The sequence below is a fragment of the Corylus avellana genome, chromosome ca11 (assembly GCF_901000735.1).
Source record: "Corylus avellana chromosome ca11, CavTom2PMs-1.0".
In the NCBI taxonomy this organism is placed as follows: domain Eukaryota; kingdom Viridiplantae; phylum Streptophyta; class Magnoliopsida; order Fagales; family Betulaceae; genus Corylus; species Corylus avellana.
In genome coordinates this window covers 15,227,309-15,247,312 of record NC_081551.1, presented here as the reverse complement: position 1 = coordinate 15,247,312, position 20,004 = coordinate 15,227,309, and the positions used below count along the sequence as shown (strand labels likewise).

General features: G+C 36.0%; 1 protein-coding gene across 3 annotated transcripts; it reads left to right on the top strand.

Annotated features, from left to right (window-relative positions):
* Nucleotides 1-9,167: 9,167 nt before the first annotated feature.
* Nucleotides 9,168-14,949, top strand: LOC132166563 (uncharacterized). 3 transcript variants are annotated; one of them, XM_059577407.1, is made up of 5 exons: nucleotides 9,168-9,257; nucleotides 10,561-10,615; nucleotides 11,108-11,467; nucleotides 12,462-14,364; nucleotides 14,453-14,652. In XM_059577407.1, the coding sequence occupies exons 3-5, from the start codon at nucleotides 11,124-11,126 to the stop codon at nucleotides 14,564-14,566; spliced, it is 2,361 nt and encodes a 786-aa protein (XP_059433390.1). In that variant the 5' UTR covers nucleotides 9,168-9,257; nucleotides 10,561-10,615; nucleotides 11,108-11,123; the 3' UTR covers nucleotides 14,567-14,652. The 3 variants fall into 3 exon arrangements, with proteins under 3 accessions (XP_059433390.1, XP_059433388.1, XP_059433389.1); XM_059577405.1 differs by having other exon boundaries at nucleotides 12,462-14,949; XM_059577406.1 differs by lacking the exon at nucleotides 10,561-10,615 and having other exon boundaries at nucleotides 12,462-14,949.
* The last annotated feature ends 5,055 nt before the right edge of the window (nucleotides 14,950-20,004 follow it).

The window sequence follows — 20,004 nt, the reverse complement described above, 5'->3', positions numbered from 1 at the left end:
CAGAGAATATTTTGGCGGCATATGAAACTCTCCATACTTTGCACTCAAGGATGTGGGGAAAGGTGGGTTATATGGCGGTTAAATTTGACATGAGCAAAGCATACGATAGGGTGGAATGAGATTTTTTGGAAGGCGTTATGTGTCGAATGGGTTTTGACAATAGGTGGATCCAGTTAATTATCATGTGTGTCAAGTCGGCTAACTTTGAGATCCTTGTCAATGGTACTCCTACGGGTCGGATTATACCCACAAGAGGAATTAGACAAGGGGATCCTATCTCACCTTATCTCTTTTTACTATGTGCAGAATCTCTTAGCTCACTCTTGACTAGAGCGGACAGCAGTGAGGACCTTATTGGAGCTCCAACCTCTAAAAAGGGACCCAGGTTAAATCATTTGTTTTTCGCCGACGATAGCCTCTTGTTTTGTAAAGCTACTCCTCTTCATTGGCGAAAAATGACGACGATCTTACAGACATATGAGAAGGCCTAAGGCAGAGGTTGAACCAATCAAAAACGTCAATTTTTTTCAGCCGGAATACGACGATAGAAACTCAGCAAGAGATAGTGAGGGTGTCAGGACTTCCATCCACACAGAGATATGACAAATACCTTGAACTGCCAGCACTGGTGGGGAAATCTCACTATCAAGCTTTCAAGTGTATTAAGGAGAGGGTATGGAAGCGCCTCAGTTATTGGAAACTAAAATTTCTATCGCAGGCAGGGAAGGAGATATTATTGAAAGCGGTGATCCAAGCAATACCAACTTACAGTATGAGTATCTTCCTACTTCCGAAAGGTCTATGTGCTGAAATTAATTCTTTGATGAAAAAATTTTGGTGGGGCCATCAAGAGAACGAATCGAGAATTCACTGGATGAGCTGGAGTCGGATGGGGCTTTCGAAAGATCATGGGGGTATGGGGTTTCGAGATTTGGTGAATTTCAACAAGGCCTTATTGGCGAAACAATGTTGGCGACTGTTGAAGTCTCCAGAGAGTCTTAGTGAAAAAATCATGAAGGCAAAATATTACCCAAATTCCCCTTTTTTGGAGGCGAACCTTGGATCGAAACCCTCTTTGGCTTGGCGAAGTATTCATGGAGCAAGAGACCTTCTCGAGGCTGGTTTAATTTGGAGAATTGGGAATGGAAAAGATGTGCGTATATGGGGAGATAATTGGATTCCAAAACCTTCAACATACAGAATTCAGTCGCCTCCAAAGGTTTTGGACCCAAATAGTAGAATGCACGAACTCATCAAGTGGGATATGGTATGGTGGGATCAAAATTTGTTAAAAAACCTTTTCACGGTGGAGGAGATAGAGGTTATCAATACTATCCCTATTAGCCATATGAACCAGCCCGATGTCCAGATTTGGCGAGGTAATAGATCGGGAGAATTTTCAGTCAAAAGTGCCTATCACTTGGCAGTGGAGTTGGAAGGGAGAACAGTTCCAGAATGCTTTAAACAGGTGAAGGGGAGTTCACTGTGGAAGACGTTATGGCATTTACCCATATCAAATGCTGGAAAAAATTTCTTTTGGAGAGCATGTCACAACGTGCTCCCAACAAAAGACAACCTGCTTAGAAGAAAAGTGGTAAAGGAGCCGTTTTGCCCAATATGCGAAAGGGAACCAGAGACGGTCATGCATGCAATATGGAGTTGCCCATCAGCTATGGATGTGTGGGGCTGTAGCAAGAAAGTTTTCCAAAAATGTGCAATTGAAGGTAACGATTTTATGCTTGTGGCTGAGTTTATATTGGGCAGATGTGGGAAAGAAGATGCTGCGCTTTTTATTCACCTTGCTTATCAGATATGGATGCGGAGAAACAAATGGGTTCATGAAGGTAACTTCATCAACCCAAATGTTCTGACGAAGGAGGCGCAGGTATATGTTCATGAATTTCAAAAAGCAAATGAGCCAGCAATTTCTGCTACGGACGAGAACGTCAACAACAACGAGAACGTTAAATGGTCAGCACCTGCACAAGGTTGGCTTAAGGTCAACTGGGATGTAGCTATTGACAAAGCTGGTGGAAGAATGGGGATAGGAGCTGTTGTCAGGGAAGAAAAAGGAAATGTAATTGCTGCAATGTGTAAGACACAAAGTGGGAGCTTTGAACCAACGACGGGTGAAGCCCTTGCTTCTTTTCATGCAGCGATTTTATGCAGAGACCTGGGAATACAACAAATATTTCTAGAGGGTGATGCCAAAGTAGTAGTTGATGCAATTAATTCATGTAAGAATAATTGGAGCCTTTTCGGTCGTATTGTGGAGGATACGCGGAGTGTCTTGCAAAATTTCTCAAGGTGGAGATGTGGGTTTATACACCGTGAAGCTAATGAAGTGGCACATCGACTCGCAAGGGAGGCTATTATAAATGGCAGTGATAGGATTTAGAGAGATCAAATTCCAGATTGTATTAGTGACATTATTTTGATAGAGCAAGTTGCTCTATCTTTTGATTGTTGATGGAGGATTATACTCCACATCAGTTATTTTATCAATGATAATCATCCTATTTATTTTCAAAAATAAAAAAATAAATAAAGCTCTGATAAATCATAACTAAAACTATGAGATTATAACATCATAGAGATAAATATAAAAATCTTACAATCAAGTCATATTTACGACTTCAACATTCGCTAACCCATGTCCAAACTTACAGTTATAGAACATATCTACTCTAAGCAGACTTAATCTAATACATAGGTAGCTAATATTCCCAACTTTTATTATATTGGCCATGAGAATAAAACCCTCACACCAAAACTAATCCCCATCGACACAAAAGTCAAGATAAAAACCTTCCACCCAAAGGGGCAGGTTATAATTGAAGTGATTGTAGGTTATAATTTTTATTTATTATTATTTTTTTTCTAATCAAAGGAGCGTAGGTTATACTTGAATACAAAGAGGTGCAAAACTCTGGCTCTAGTAACTGCCGTCAACAGCCATATACCCAAAACTGAAAAGATGTGAACTTCTCTTCATCTTAATTTGCTCTTCTTCTTGTTTTTTTTAATGGTTTTTTTCTCATGTACATAGACTTTTGTTTTTTGTTAGCCACGTAGACTTCTTTTCCTTTGAAATTCATGTGTGACATCCAAATTGCAGTTTTATTTTTTATTTTATTTTTATGTATAGGTTATATTATTTGTATTATAAGATAATTTTTTAATTATTATTGTTGTTTTTCTTTGTTTTAAAATTATTTGAGTTACTAAACTATTGCATCATAGACTCGCTAGTTTGTCCGTTTTGAATATGTTTTTTTAAAGAAAAAAAAAATTGAAAAATTAAAATATGGTCGGAAGTCAGAAGCCGCCCTTTAGTTTCATCTTCTTCTTAGGATTTAAACCGAGCTTCTTTTGTGACCCAGTTTTTTTTCCCTGATAAATAGTAAAGCATTCATAAATAAAGTGAAAATTTGAGCATTTCAATCATTGATTTATTGCATGGTTATTTCTATTCATACTATATATATATTTGAACAACAACAAAAATGTTGTTTATATGCTCAGATTTTGTAAACTACAGTTTGATACATTTTTGTACATAGTGCCTACATATTATGTTGCTAATATATCAATTTTGACACATGTTTATGAACTTTTTTATAGATATAGTTTTTGTGATACACAAATTATATGGTAAATTACTTCATTTTTGTTTGTTTGTTGTTGGGTCATGGATCAGCCTTGTAGGGCCCAATGGATCATAGACCCGACCCATGGACCGATAAGACCTCAAAAGGCCTCGGACAGCTTAACCCGATAAGGTCTCAGATGTCCAGTTCGAAGCCCAATTCATTGGGGGCAAAATAATCAAGTGTCGGGGGTAGGTCGGTCATTTTGCAAATATAGATATCTATGTATTTAATTTAAACGAGTAATTTTATCCCACATTTGAAAAAGCTATCCACATGGACTAGCTGTCAACGTATCAATACACATAACCTTATTCGAGAACAACTTGTTCATTCAGATGAGCCTGCTTACCCATAAATTCAAATTTCTAAAGATAAGGGAACGGTAAAACAACCCATATCATTCACCAGTAATTGCACAACAAATACTCAGGGATATGGGAGCCATCGGTTACGGGACTACAGCTACTCGAGACCTATAAAATGCAAGTCATATCAAAAGTCTCAGGTAATCGCAACCTTGTTCTCCAGTTTTTGTTGCTAGTATTTCTTCTCTTTCAAATGCTGACTTAAGTATCAGAGCTTTCCCCACTAGAGCACTACCGGTTGCTTTGATCCTTTTGTTTGTTCTATTTGCTTTTTTTGCAGCCCATTTCCTCCTTCAACGTGAGAACACGACTCCGTAAGATGTGCCGCGTCATCATCGAAAACTGTGTATCAACATTTGTTTTTTTTTTTTTTTGGGGTTTTTTTTTAAAAAGGAAAAATTCTAAGATCTGATGGAGGGTACAAAGTGACATAAAAGTTGATTGGGGTGTTAATTATTGAAAATGATGGGCAATAATTTAGGGTGATTAAGTATAATTTTTCATTTGCTTCACTAAATTGAAGAAGGAGCTCAAGCGTGAATAGGAATGAATAGAAATTAGAAACCAAAACAATAATAATAATAATAATAAAATGAAAAAAAAAAGGACAAACATGGCATGGATATAGAAGTTTTTTATTGACTTGGCCCCAGCCCACTGCGCCATTGTTCATAAAAGGAATCGAGTGGGTACTCTTTTAACTTATTATCTCTTTTTTTTCTAATTAACTTATTTTCTCTTATTGCTTTGTGAAAAAAATCTTCTTTTTTTTTTTATAAATTAGAGGCCTAAGGAACAATCTTGTCGGAAGAAAATTAACAAACAAAAGGAAGAAGAAAAAAAAAAAAAATTAACAAACAAAAGGAGAGAATGGCAACTAACCAAAAAGAAAAAAAAAAAGAAAAAATCATTTTGATCTGAAGTCAAACCAAAGAAATCCAGATTTTACAAGACAATCAAATCAATGAAAAGTAGCACAAATTCGTGAATGCAGTATGAGATTCTTTAAGGAAATCTGTTTATTTCTTCTTTAGAAATTGCTTTCTTTTTTTCTTTGGCTCCAGACCTGCTGAGATGCGATATAATGCAAGGTATGGAGATGTAAGCAAAAGAGCTTGTCGGTGTAAGTTTATGAAGAACAATTCTGATATGATGTGCTTTCAAAAGGATAAGACGTAAATAATGTACAGTAAAAATGTACAATCGGTTGTGGTTATTTCCCTCCTAATCAAAACTGCAACCGATTTAAGCGGTTATTCATTTTTAAATAACCGCAACCATAACCGATATGCCGATTAGCGGTTAATTGTAACTAATAGTAACAGTTTTACTGTTATTGAAGGCCGATTATACAACGTTATGGGTTTCTAGAATCTGTGTTAGGTTAGCGGTCTAATCGTCTCTTCAATACCATAATCTAATCCGTCAAGTTCTTTCACTTTTTCCATTGCAATTAGAGTAACCATTCAAAATTACTGAACTTTCACCAAATGTTGCCGCCAACAATTAGAAGAAAACAAGAAAACCTCATAGCGCCCCCACAATCAAGGGGAGGAGGGATTGCAACGGAGAAAGGAAAGTTTATAATATTTATTAATATATTTTTATTATACATAATATATATTATAAAACCGGTTTTGGATTACCCAATTATTAACCGCTTTCTTTAATCCCTATAACCGATAATTGCAACCAGCGTACGTGGTTATCCAATTATTCAGTAGTGGTTATTTGCTATTATATGGTTAGCACTTACTAACCGCCTCCCTTGTACACCCCTACCATAAAATATATGGTTCTTGTGGAGAGAAAAAGTCTTTCATACCTAGTTGAAGCTCTCCTTATATAGTTCTTTGACTCTTCAATTGGAGTTGTATTTGACTTAGGAATCATAGCTGCAATCAACTCCCGTATACTATGAGATTTTTCATTAATTGCATATGCAGTTCGATCCCCTGAGATACGGGATCTCTTGTGTAAATAAATGTTTATTTGAATTTGATTTGCCAATGAGGTGGATTCCTTGCTTTGCATAGAGCTAGTACCTCTTTAGCATCTCGAGTCCCATAGTAGTCTTCGTTTAAAGTGGGCCTCTCAGGCTTTTCCTCTTGTAGGCCTAATACTCAATTAAACGAAATTATTTAAGGAAAGAGGAGAGAAACCTCCTATTTTGTGACCAATTTATTTATAAAAAATAAAAAAACAAAAAAATAAGAACAAAACAAAACAAAAGGTGTATTTTATAGTCACAATATATTTCTAACAAGATGATTATACACATTACAGAAAAGTTTACTTTATTATCTCATAAATTTTTCTTAGATGATTGTGAAAAGAAAATATAGCTTTTAATTGAAGGAAAAAACACTATAAAAGTTCAAGTGGTTTGACTTTTTTATCAATAAAAATGTTATGCAATTCGCATTTCATCATAATCCTCTGTCAGCATCGGTGAATAGAATGCGGATATTTGTTCAGCATATAACATTTTTCTTTTATTAAACCACTTTAGATCGATGGCTATGTCATATTCAATTATATTTTGACACATGTGCATTCTAGTTCAATCAACACCAATTATTTTCACCACATCATTCTAAAAATACAACATTAGAAAGAAAAAAATAGACAAAAAATAAAAAAAATCAGGATGGTTGAATTTCAATGGCCTTTAGGGTAGTTTGGTCATCTTCAGTGGCTAAAGTAAGTGGCCAAACCAACCTCGATGACTTTTAGGGTAGTTTAGCCACCTCCTACGGTCAAGGTCAAGGTGGTCGAACCACTCTCAATGGTCAAAGAGGGTGATTAAACAACTCTCATAGCTTATCCTTTAGAGTGGCCGGCCTCTTAGTGGCCAAAAAGAGTGGTTTTACCACCCCGACTATACCTCTTTTTTTTTCTTCTTTTTTTTTTTAATCTTTTCATTTTTTCCTTGGTTTTATATTTTATTACTTTTATATGGCATTTTACTTGACGAGATTATTTGGTGGTCTCAGCAACATAGATATGAGGTAGATGTCATTGCTCATTGTTAAAAAATCTAACATAGGGAATAACTTGTGCATACCTTGAGTGAGTTGGTGAATTTTAGATATTAGAGAATAATTTTAAAAAAGGAAAAATGTAAAACCAATCACTGCAGTTACATTGATTTGCAATAAGCTCCATTTGATATAAAAATATATTCTTAGAGCTCCTTGTGATATGCAAAAATAACAAATATGTCTATGCACCCAACTTTCATTTCGTTTTTATTTTTTTAACAAAAACTTATGGATTACATGTAACATAATTTGAATAGTGCTAATGCGGCATTTAACGATTTATGTATTTAAATATTTCTATAAAAGCTTTTTGACATCCAAACTGGACAACCTGTTTGGTATGGCCAGTTCTATATTTGTGAGTTTAGGATTTATTTGAAGGATAATATTATAAAATTATAACAAGCATGTAGAAAAGCCTAAATCTATTTGTGGATTCATAAGAGTCCCGCATAAATTCAATAGTAAATTTATCTATTTACTATATGAAAATGAGTTAAAGATGTGATAAATAATGATTTTTATCATTTCTCGTTCATAAATGTGTCTTTGAGCAAGTCAACAATAAATGCGAAATGATTAGTGTTAATATTTTTTCTCATATTTTACACATCTCATCTTATAAATCAATCATTAGATTTGTGGATTCGAATCCCCTCCAATTGTTAATTGTGGCCCTTTATTTTAAATTCACTGGTCTATAAAATCATTTAAATTTCGGTAAAACAAAAGTCAGCATTTAATACCTCGTTATACAAAAACAGCTGAAATTTTATAGACAATTGAATTTAAAATTAAGGGTCACGATTAACAATTGGAGAATCTCCAATTTCTCCTCAATTGAAGGGGATCTCAATTCTAGATTTGTGGACTTATGTGAATATTACATAAATTAATGGTGGACCCTACAAATTTAATGACTGATCTAATGAATTTATAAGAAAATATGAGAGAAATATAAGTATATTATTGACACAAATCATTTCTCATAATTTTAAGATCATAATTACTAAGAAAAAGTAACTAGTAGTTTTAGTAGTTTATTTGATAAAACTATTTTTCTTTTAAAATAAAAACATTCTCAATCAATCTAAAATATGGAATACTCACAAAATACTTAAAATTATTTTTTATTTTAATGTCACATAAAAATACATTTTCAAATAAAAACACCCTTTAAAAGCATTAACAAAAAAAAAACCCATACTCCACCTTAAAAATAAGGGTTAAATACCTTATTCTCCTATGTGGTTGAACTTCTTTATTTTTTGCTCCTTAGAGTTTACTTTTTATCACAGGATGTACCTCTGGTTTGCCTAAAGATAGAGATGGTATCTCTGTGTAAATTCCGTTTAAAATTTGACGGAATATCACGTCAACATTAATAACAAATTGTTACGTGTCCATATAATTAATTAAAAATAATAATAATTTTTTTAAAAATAAAAACATTAAAAATTTATATTTAATTAAAACAAAAAAAGTTACGGCCACCCGGTTTAGCTCCTTTGGGGGTGGCCCAAGCCCCCCCCAAAGGTTTGGGGGTGGTTTCGGCCACCCCCATGGCTAAAGGGAGTGGCCAGCCACCCTCCAAATGGCCAAAGGGTGGCTATGGCCAACCCCAATTTTTTTTTTTTTTAAAAAAAAAAATTAATTAAATATAATTTTTTAATGTTTTAAATTTTTTTTAAAAAAAAATTATAATTTTTTAATTAATTATATGGACACGTGTTAATCTATTATTAATGCTGACGTGATATTCCCTCAAATTTTGGACGAAATTTTGACTGAGGTATAAATCCGTTTTTAGGCAAACCAAAGGTACTTAGCTCATGTGATAAAAAATAAATCCTAAAGGGCAAAAAATAAAGAAGTTAAACCTCATGAGAATAAGGTATTTAATCCTAAAAATAAACAATCAAATTACACGTGGCTGGCGCCAGACCGGGGTTCACAGCCAAACGTGCATCCTTGTTCCATCTTATCCTCTCTCCTGTAGTTTATCCCATTTCCTCAAATTCCAAAAGAGACCCTATATGCAAATTTCTGTTCCATTACTAGCCCCTTTTTTAACACTTCATTACTTTTCCAACCCATCCTTTCAATCCAGCACTACGAACTCTTTTTCCCCTAATTCTGAAAAGCCCCAAAATCTAGGGTTTCCATCCCCCAGAGTCCCTGAGCCACCATTTCTGGTAAGCCCCCTTCTTCTCTCTCTCCGCCTACAACTAGGTTTTCAATTTATATTTTCTTGGTTACTCTTTTTACTCTAATCTCATCTTTTTCCCATTTCCTTAATTGTTTTTTTTTTTTTTTTGTAAACATTTTTTCCTTAATTGTTAATTACAAGTAAATAATGTTCTTCATCACACAGTTAAACCGTTTTCAAACATTTTGTATTATGGTTCTGTTTTTTTAGTTTAATATTATGTGTTGCGCTAAAGATTCATGCGCTTTCGTAGAATAGACTTTGATGGATTTTCTGGTTGGATGATCATAGACTTTGGATTTGTTGATTTTGTTTCTGAGCTGATTTGAGTTGACCATCTGAGTAAATTATGCTGACCCAGTAGCTTGTTGGCATCATTTTGACATAGATATGACTTCAGTTGATAAAACATATGTTGTTTTGTTGTAACTCTATCACTGTAAAATCATGTGTCTGTGCTTTGGATTGGTAGTGTTATAGAAATGGGGCTATGCAATCTGAATTTGTTCGGGCGACAGTGTTTTGCCAGGGTCTTGTTCAAAATGTTGAAATGGGTTTTTTCTTTTGTATTGTTAACCTTTTAGATTTTTGACCCCATTAGGGTGGTTCCTTCTCTTTCTCTTGTATAGCTTTCGTGTATGCCAGCCTTTCTTCTTATTCAATAAATTATTATTCGTCAAAAAAACAATTGTGGAAATGGGTTTCTCATTGGTGTCGACCGTTAAAGGAAATTCTGATCTTGTAGACCGTCATGTTGTGCTTCACTTGTGACTAACACACATAAATGTCTAGTAAAGTGGTGGCAACGATGTTAGTTAGTTTGGTGTGGTCATTGAAAAACTCGATAATGTAGATTATGTTTAACTGGGAGACTGTTTAAGAGAGGATCGTCTGCAATGTGAATACCCATTGGGCTCTCTACACATATTATGAAATGTCTTGATAATAAGTATTTTGAGTGTCAAATGTGATCTGGTGATTATTGAATTCGTGTCGCTCTTCATAAAGCTTTTATGATTATAATTTGACTTTTGAAACAATGTGCTTGTTTGATTCATTTTTGCTCAATAGAGAGAAAAGAAGGTAGAAAAGAAACTTAGGCAATTTGTCACTAGACCATTCTCTAATAAGGCTTTTATGATATTTGATGCTAACATTGGCTGGTTTTTGTTTTGATTTTAGATATAGGAGTAATTTTCTGGTACTACCATTTGCTTGGTTTGACTTAATTTATTTTAATTGGAAGATAACTATGAGTTTATCACCCCTTTTTTTGTGGTAATTTGCAGTAGTCCATCATGAATTGGCTTCTGCTTTCAGTTAATAGATCCTGATATATCAATGGTAAGGATACTATTATTAATTTATTATGTTAAGTGGAGAAATGGATATATTATCATTTGTGTTCTATGGTAGTTTCATCAATTCAGTATTTTATAAACTTCAGATAAACAATTACCCATATCTGGTTTCTGTACACTTATTCAAAAGAGCATTATAAGAAATAATAAATGAAAGCATTTCTACTTTATTCTGGACAGTGTGCTCATGCCTTCATATTTCACTGCCACATTGTGAGTTTCATTGCTTTGTAAGACAAATTAAACAAATTCAATTTCATCAGAACCTTCTTGTAAACCAACTTATCGGATGCAATTTTAAATTTTGCTACTTTCATAACTAGCCCTTATATTCATGATTGGCCTTTATGTACATGATCATTGTAACCATCACCAAGCACTGAATGTCAACAATGACCATAAATAAAGGGATAAAAATTGGAAACTGGAGAGATAAGATTATTAACTTTTTGTTTTTTGTTTTTTGTTTTTTTAGCCTGAAGTTCTTTACAATGGCAAGGGGAAAGCTTATATTAATCTGCCAATCTGGTGGTGAGTTTGTCACAAATGAGGATGGATCAATGTCATATGCTGGAGGAGAGGCACATGCGGTAGATATCAATCGTGAAACCATTTTTAATGACCTCAAATTAAAATTAGCGGAAATGTGGAATTTTGAATACAATTCCCTGTCCGTCAAGTATTTTCTCCCAGGAAACAGACGAACTCTCATCAACTTATCTAATGACAAAGACCTGAAAAGGATGTATGATTTTCATGGCAGTTCAGTAACTGCTGATGTTTTTGTCATGGGGAGAGTAGGTTTTGATTGTGAAGACTTGAACATTCGTAGCAGGTATTTCTTTCTTCCTTTCTTTTTTCTTTCTTTATTCTTCCATGTTGTTTAGTTACATCCTTTTTGCCGGACCAATGTTGCTCTAGTTGCTTTTTTTCTTTAGTTGTTATTATGAACAGTCAATAATTGCTATTTTTCTCAAAATCACTGCTCAACCAGTTATGGCAAAGAAGTTTCATGTTGTCATTGCATCAAAAAACAGAGAATTCTAAATCTTGTTGCTTTTCAATGAAATGATGGTTATCATTGGACAGCTGCCTCTGAGTGCCTTCATAATTAATATTACTAGCTTTAATGATTTTCTTATCTTTTATTCTTTTTCGAGTTAGGTGTCTCTCTTGTATACTTCATGTGTACTTGGGTTGCGACCTTTTTGCTTTTTAATTCAATTCGATTACTTATAAAAAAAAAAAATTATCCACATATCTCTTTCAAACTACCAGTAGATTGTCAATGTCCCCCCAAACTTTGGATTACGCTAATATCTCTCAAACTTTGGATTTCCCCAATGACAAAAATACCCTTAATAATTTTTTTATTTTTTTATTTAAAAAAAAAATGACCCATGACACCAAGTCTGAAAGATAATGCTTGCCTTTGGACATCATGCTTGAACTTTATGATTTCCCTAAGCATTTGCCAAAATGGTGGATTTAACACCATCTGTGCAAATAAACCCAACAAACCATTTTGGCTCCCCCATTCACATGGCACTGCTGTGGGTCTTCACCTTTTTTTTTTTAACCCCCTGAATTTATAGGGTATTTTTGTCTTTTTGAAAAATTGTGGACATTGACAATTTTTGGTGTAGTTTGGGGGGGACATTAACAATTTGGTTGTAGTTTGAGGAGAGTATGTAGACTTTTTCCAAAAAAAATAAAATAAATAAAATGATAGTAATGTTCTGTACTGTATATGGTGCATATTGATTGATGATAGTTGTTGCACTTTGCAAGTTTTTCTTTTGTTCAATCGGATTAGTCATTACTTGCAGCGCATGTGGGATAAAAGTGGCTGAAACTGTACCCCCTGTTGCTACATTCACTACGTCTGCTGCTGCACATCATGCCATTGTGGCTTCGCCTGTTTCCATATATACAACTGCAGCACTCACTAATGCTAATTCCAGCATTGGTCCTGCTGCTGCCACCCTAGTTGCCCCTGTCTCTCTTCCTGTGGCAACATCTGATGACTCTGTTATATCTGTCAAAGCAACTGCCCAAAGGCGTACTGGAGTAATCATTAACTCAAATCTGGATGCTGCTCATTCCAGTCCAACTGGTTCCATTGCTGTTGCCACTGATGCAACTCCTTATGACATAAGCATAATTGATATGACCTCTACTCCTGCTGATACTGTTAAGAAACGGAGGCGAAATGCATCCTGGAAAATTGGTGCAAATGGTCCTGCCACCGCCACTGACCATGTTGAGGAGAAGAGGAAAACTACATCTAGAAAAAGGATTATCCAAAATCGCAATGCTGCAACAGGAGTTGATGATCTGAAGCAGCAGCAAGATATGTCACCCTGTGAGGACATTTCTAACAGTTCCTCGATTCTTGCTAGTTCAAATGACATCCCGCCGGAAAAACTAGTTGCATCATGGAAAGATGGCATCATTGGTGTAGGTCAGGTATTTAAAAGTGTGTATGAATTTCGAGATTCACTGCAGAAATATGCCATTGCACATCGATTTATGTACAGGTTAAAAAAGAATGACACTAATCGTGCAAGTGGCATATGTATAGCAGAAGGCTGTTCTTGGAGGATTCATGCATCCTGGGATTCATCATCACAATCATTTAGGATTAAAAAGATGAATAAATCACATTCATGTGGAGGGAAGTCTTGGAAGTCTGCTCATCCATCAAAGAATTGGTTGGTGAGTATCATAAAGGAAAGATTACGAGAAAGCCCACATCATAAACCGAAGGAAATTGCTAACAGCATTCTTCGGGACTTTGGAATTGAGCTGAATTATACTCAAGTTTGGCGTGGAATTGAGGATGCCCGGGAGCAACTTCAGGGTTCATATAAAGAAGCATATAACCAGTTGCCTGGGTTTTGTGCGAGAATGTTGGAGGCAAATCCTGGTAGTTTTGTTAAGCTTTGCACTGCTGAAGATAAAAGATTTCAGCGCCTTTTTGTATCCTTTCATGCCTCAATATGTGGTTTTCAGAATTGTCGCCCCCTTCTTTTCCTTGAGACTACATCTTTAAAATCAAAGTACCACGAAATTTTGTTGACAGCTACTGCATTGGATGGGAATGATGGTGTTTTCCCAGTTGCATTTGCTGTAGTAGATACTGAGAATGATGATAATTGGCATTGGTTTTTGGAGCAGTTGAAATCTGCGATGTCAACTTCAAGATCCATAACTTTTGTCTCTGACAGAGAGAAGGGTTTAAAGAAATTGGTACTTGAGGCATTTCAGAATGCTGATTATGGTTACTCACTATACCACCTCATGGAGAACTTCAAGAAAAGCTTGAAGGGCCCCTTTCATGGAGATGGAAGGGGTTCTTTGCCTGGCTCTTTTGTGGCTGCTGCCCATGCTGTCCGACTTGATGGTTTTAGAATGCATACTGAGCAAATTAAACGGGTTTCTTTAAAAGCTTATGAGTGGGTCATGCAGATTGAGCCAGAGTATTGGACGAATGCAGTATTTAAGGGTGAGCGCTATAATGACATCACTGAAGATGTTGCAGGACTATACGCCAACTGGATAGAGGAAGTGCGGGAGTTACCCATGATACAGAAAGTAGAAATGCTAAGATTTAAGTCGATGGATTTGATTAATAGTCGTCAAATAGAATCAAGTAGGTGGTCTGAAAAACTTACTCCATCCAAGGAGGGAAAATTACAAGAAGAAACACCTAAAGCACGGGGGCTTAAAGTACTGTTCTCATCTGATACCCTTTTTGAGGTTCATGATGATTCCATTAATGTTGTGGATATTGATAAATGGGAATGTACTTGTCTAGGATGGAAAGCATCTGGACTACCATGCCGCCATGCTATTGCTGTCTTTTACTCTACAGGTAGGAATGTGTATGATTATTGTTCAGAGTACTTCACAGTGGATAGCTTCCGTCTAAGCTATTCTAAGCAAATAAAACATGTTTCTGCTATTTTCATGCCTGTAAGTAATGAGAAAACTTCTCTGCATGTTCTTCCTCCATGCACCCCCCGGCCGCCAAGCCAACATAAAGAGCAGACGGAAACGCAGAGAGTGTCCAAGAGGCCAGTCTCTTGCACCAGGTGCAAGGGAACGGGGCATAATAAATCTACATGCAAGGCAAACTAACATATAATAGCTTCTATGTACTTCCTTTGACATGTATTACACACTGTACAGTTGTAATTACTACTAAAGTAAGGTTGTTGTCTTCAAGAGATGTTTACAATGGATAGTAGTATTTTGGATTCTACAGATTGAGGCTTGAGAGCAAATACCATCTCCAACCATAGCTTCAAACCATTCTATTTGATTATCCCTTTGTTTCTTTTGTCATTAGTTTAACCTAGGGAAAATTACAATTTACCCTCCTAAAGTTGACAATATTTTTCAATTTAAACACCAAAGTTTCAATTTTTGCAATCCACCCTCTCAAAGTTTTAAATTTTTGCAATTTGACCAATTGTATCCAAAACTTTTCATATTGCCCATAATTTTTATTTTTTTTTTATTTTTTATAAAAAATTATAAAAAAAAAAAATTCGGGGTGACTTTTGGCCATTTGGCCATTTTTGTACCCTCAAATTTGTTTTTTCTTTCGTAAAAAATAAAAAAAATAAAAATAAAAATTAAGGGCAATATGGAAATTTTGGGATAATATTAGTCGAATTGAAAAAAAAAATAGATATTTGTGAGAGTGGATTGTAAAAATTGAAACTTTGATGTTCGAATTGAAAAACAATGTCAACTTTGAGGGGGTAAATTGTAATTTTTCCTTTTAACCTATATTCCAAACCCATATGCAGATTTTGAGCAGTCATAATATACAGCTAAAATGGGTTTGTGGTATTTATTTAGGGAAAACACATACACACAATGCCTGTATTTGGTGATAGATGATTCATGAAAAAGGTTGATGTTACTTCTTTTGAGATTGATTGTATTGCAAGTGTAGCCATGGATTGCAGCTGTGATTGGAACATGGTGAAAATTTGACTCTTTCCGAGACAGGAAGTTTAGGTATACTCTTGTCCAATAGCATGGGAATAAACAAATCTCTCAAATATGGGTACAAAGTTTTTATTTATTTTATTTTTTAAAGTAATGTAAATCTCGACATTTGTGATTGAAAGAATGGAGTTGTGTATGCTTACAATTACCATTAACTTGACGTCTCAGTCAAGACTCGACATTTGTAGACGCAACTTGCCACTGGAGACAAGCAAATGGCAAGTTGCATTGGTGAACAGCATGCAGCTGGAAGCAAACAACTTGCTACAACTTCAGTCTGAAGCTGACCAGCAAACACCGACTTGCTCTATTCTATGTGCATTGGAGAGAAATTTATTTATTTATTATTATTATTATTATTATTATTTTCATTTGAATTGAATTGATAAGTTATTCACAAATCCAATGAATGTGGTGTATAAGGTCTTGTAGGATAGATAAACCCCAAGGAGTTGGCCTAGTGGTTCGATAGCCTGGAACTTTGAGTTTGCTCCTCAAGGTCTTAAGTTCGAAATCCATGAAACCTACTTCTTGTGGTTATCAGATTGGAGGTTCGTCCCTTGAATTAACTAAAATGCACTTGCGGAAAACTCCTTACCGAGGGCCTGTGCACCCCTAAGATAAGTTGGAGCGAAGCTCTGGATACACGGTGCCAAATAAATAATAATAATAATAATAATAATAATAATAATAAGTGAAATCCTATTATTAGTCTCTCTCTACATCGGCATAGGCGTTTGGTCCGTGGAAGAGTATTTGGAAGGTGAAAGCTCCCTCGAAAGCTCCCTCGAGAGTCGCTTTCTTTGTGTGGATGGCGGCGGTAGGAAAAATCCTCACTTTGGATAATGTACGGAAGATGAATGTTATGGTGATGGAGTGACGTTATATGTGTGAACACTGTGAAGAGTCCATTGATCATCTACTCATGCATTGTGAGGTTGTAACTGAGTTATGGAATGTGTTCCTTCAACTTTTTAGAGTGAGTTGGGTTATGCCGCGAAAGGTAGGGCTGGCAATTTTGACACGATCTGCAAACCCAACATGAACACGACATGAAGTTACGGAGTTTGGGTTTACCCTAAACGGGTTTGGGTCATAAACAAGTAACCCATTTATTTTGTTTATGGCAGGTCACCCATGGGTGACCCACCACACTCATTTAATAAAATAAATAAATAAATAAAATAAAAAATAAAAAACTAATTATTTTTTTCATTTACTTAATATTTTTTTACTAAACTATAATGACATTAATTTCTCTTAATCTTTTGATATAGAACACACTCAAATGAAATTGGATTGCGAAGAAGAAGATGTTCTGACAACGGATATCAATTCCTGTGACATTCCAAGTTCGTCTGGAGCACAAGCTATTAATATTCCTTAAAATGAGCATAATTGTGGTGTTTGATAATGGAACCCAATATGTAATGATGGAATATTGTTTATGTTTTGTTTCTTACTTTGATTTTGCTAGCTCTTTTTTACTATCTTTTTCTTAATATGGTTTTATATTAGCTTAATTGGTAAGTGATTTTGTGTTATGGGTTTAATTATGAATGATATTGATTACTCTGATTATTGAATGTCAATGATATTAGACTTACATCACCTTTCGGGTCAAACAGGTCGGGTCAAAGCGTGTTAAATGGGTAACTAAGTTAAATGGGTCATGTCACCCCGTTTATGATCCGTTATTTTAACCGGGTCATGTTGAGTTGACACGACGTGCTAAAAATAACGGGTTGATATGTTAACCTGCTAATTTTCTTGTGTCGTATTTGGGTTTGGGGTTTTCACCCGTTTAGCTAAACGGGACATGTCCGGGTTGAGACTAAATGGGTGGCGGGTCATTATGGGTCGTGAACGAGTTGACACGACAACCCGTTTTGCCAACCTTAGCGAAAGGTGAATGATAGTTTGGGGAGTTGGAGGGGACAATTGGGTAAAAAGCGTGCTTTGCACATATGGAGGCTCGTCCCATTATGTGTGATGTGGTGTCTATAGTGAGAACGGAATGCACGCAGCTTTGAAGATAATGAGAGCAGCATGATTGAGTTGAGGAAGTTGGCGTTACATATTTTGTTCTCCTGGAGAGTGACTTGGTCACACTCGTATGAGTCTACTTTTTATGACTTCATAGAGCTTTGTAAATCTTTTTTCTAATCAGTATGGGTTTCTATCTATACATCATGTATACATAGGTTGCGCCCCTCTACGTATTTGATAATATACTTATTACTTATATATAAAAAAAGAGATGATATATATATATATATATATATTTCCTAATTAAAAAGTACGCCGGAGAGATTAATTGTGGCTATCCTACTTGGACATGACCATTGTAGTACCTAACCATTGGGAGCTGTACAAGAAGGGTCTAGATGTAGGAATTCAAGGCGGCTAATACTAATTAGACATATGTAGAGATTCTCCATTACGGAGATTCGAACCCATACCCTAGTACATGCCCCCTTACCACAAGCGAATGGATCACATATCCGTTGAATGAGTTGGAGCAAGATGGGGACCGCAAAGAAGAAGGGAGGGATGGGTTTTAGAGATTTCCAATGTTTCAACAAGGCCCTTCTTGCTAAATAAGGGTGGCGGTTATGGAATGAGCCTGACAGCCTAATCTCTAAAATTATGAAGGCAAAGTATTACCCAAATGGGTCTTTTTTGGAGGCTCGTTTGGGGAATAAACCATCCTTTGCTTAGAGGAGCATTTGGGGTTCGGGTGACTTCTTAAAGAGGGCTTAATGTGGAGGATAGGTAACGGGAAAAGGACAAAAATTTGGATGGACAAATGGATTACAGTTCAGGATACTTTTATGATCCAATCACGACAAAGTGCCACTGACCCAAGGCCACTGTTAGCACACTCATTGAGAGGGATACTCACTAGCGGAATTTGGGCCGACTAGAGACACTCTTTAGTCCGCTGGAAATCCAAGCAATTATGTCAATCCCCTTAGTAGTACCGACCAAGATGATGTATTGATCTGGAGGGGAACTAGGAGGGGGGTTTACTCTGTCAAAAGTGCCTATTATTTAGCAAAGGAAATGGAAGAAAGAGCACAAGCAGGCTGCTCTACAGGGGGGAGGTTTAGTGAGGTCTGGAAAACCTTATGGCATTTACAGATTCCTAGTTCAGAAAATAACTTCTTGTGGAGAGCTTGTCATGAAATTCTGCCTACCTACGACAATTTATGCAAGAGAAAGATGGTAAATGATCCTCTTTGTCCTATTTGTGGGCTAGATGTAGAAACTAGCTATCACGTTTTATGGGATTGTCCCTCTGCGAGAGATATGCCTAGGGTGGATGTGGCAAGAAAATCCAGAAGAGTTTCTTAAGGGGTCCTACGTTTATTCATGTGAGGAAGATAAGATAAAATTATTTGTGGGGCTTGTACGTCGACTCTGGGTGAGGCGAAATGATGTGATCCATGGGGGAGTTTTCACCCACCCAACCATTCTTGTGCAACGAGCGGTGCTAGCTGTAGAAGAGTTCAAGTCAGCCAATACTCTTGAGGCTAAGGTTTGTCAGCTGGGTCAAAATGTCCCAATGCCTCTTTGGCGGGCTCCACCCCTGGGTTAGTACAAGCTCAACTGGGATGCAACTGTTTGCAAGAACCTGGGTTTGGTGGGGATGGGTGTGGTGGTGCGGGACGCGGCTGGGAATGTGGTAGCGGCCAGGTGCGTTGCAGTAAGAGGTTTTCTTGACCCAAGTGCAGCTGAAGCTTGGGCGGGATTACAGGCCATTCGTCTGGGGCAAGACCTCAACCTCTCTCAGATCCAGTTGGATGGAGATGCACAAATAATCATGGACGCGTTTAACTCGATGGAGAAAGACTGGAGCAAAATAGGCCATATCGTGGAAGACATGAAGCAGGGGCTGAGGATTTTTTCTCAGTGGCAGGTACTTTACGTGAAATGAATGGTCAATAATGCGGCTCATACACTTGCTAGATTAGCGGCAACAACAGCGTTAAAGATATTATGGATGAGGAGTACCTCTGATTGTATTCGTGAGATTACTTTGGTCGAGCAAATTGTTCCGCGAGTTGACTGATTTATTATAATGAAACAAGTTCTATTCTCAAAAAAAAAAAATGGTGCTAAAAGAGTTTATATTACATACTAAAGAAGATTTTCATAAGCTTATTAGGATAAAAAAAAATAAATTCTAGGCCTTAATTTGGGGATTAGGATCATCTCTAGTTCATTTGAGGGGTATTTTTGTCTTTTCACTTTTTGAGTAGACAAAAATATCTCTCAAATATAACTAATTGTATATTCTCTAGTTTCATTTTTTTTTTTTTTTTTTTTGAAGAAATATGAATA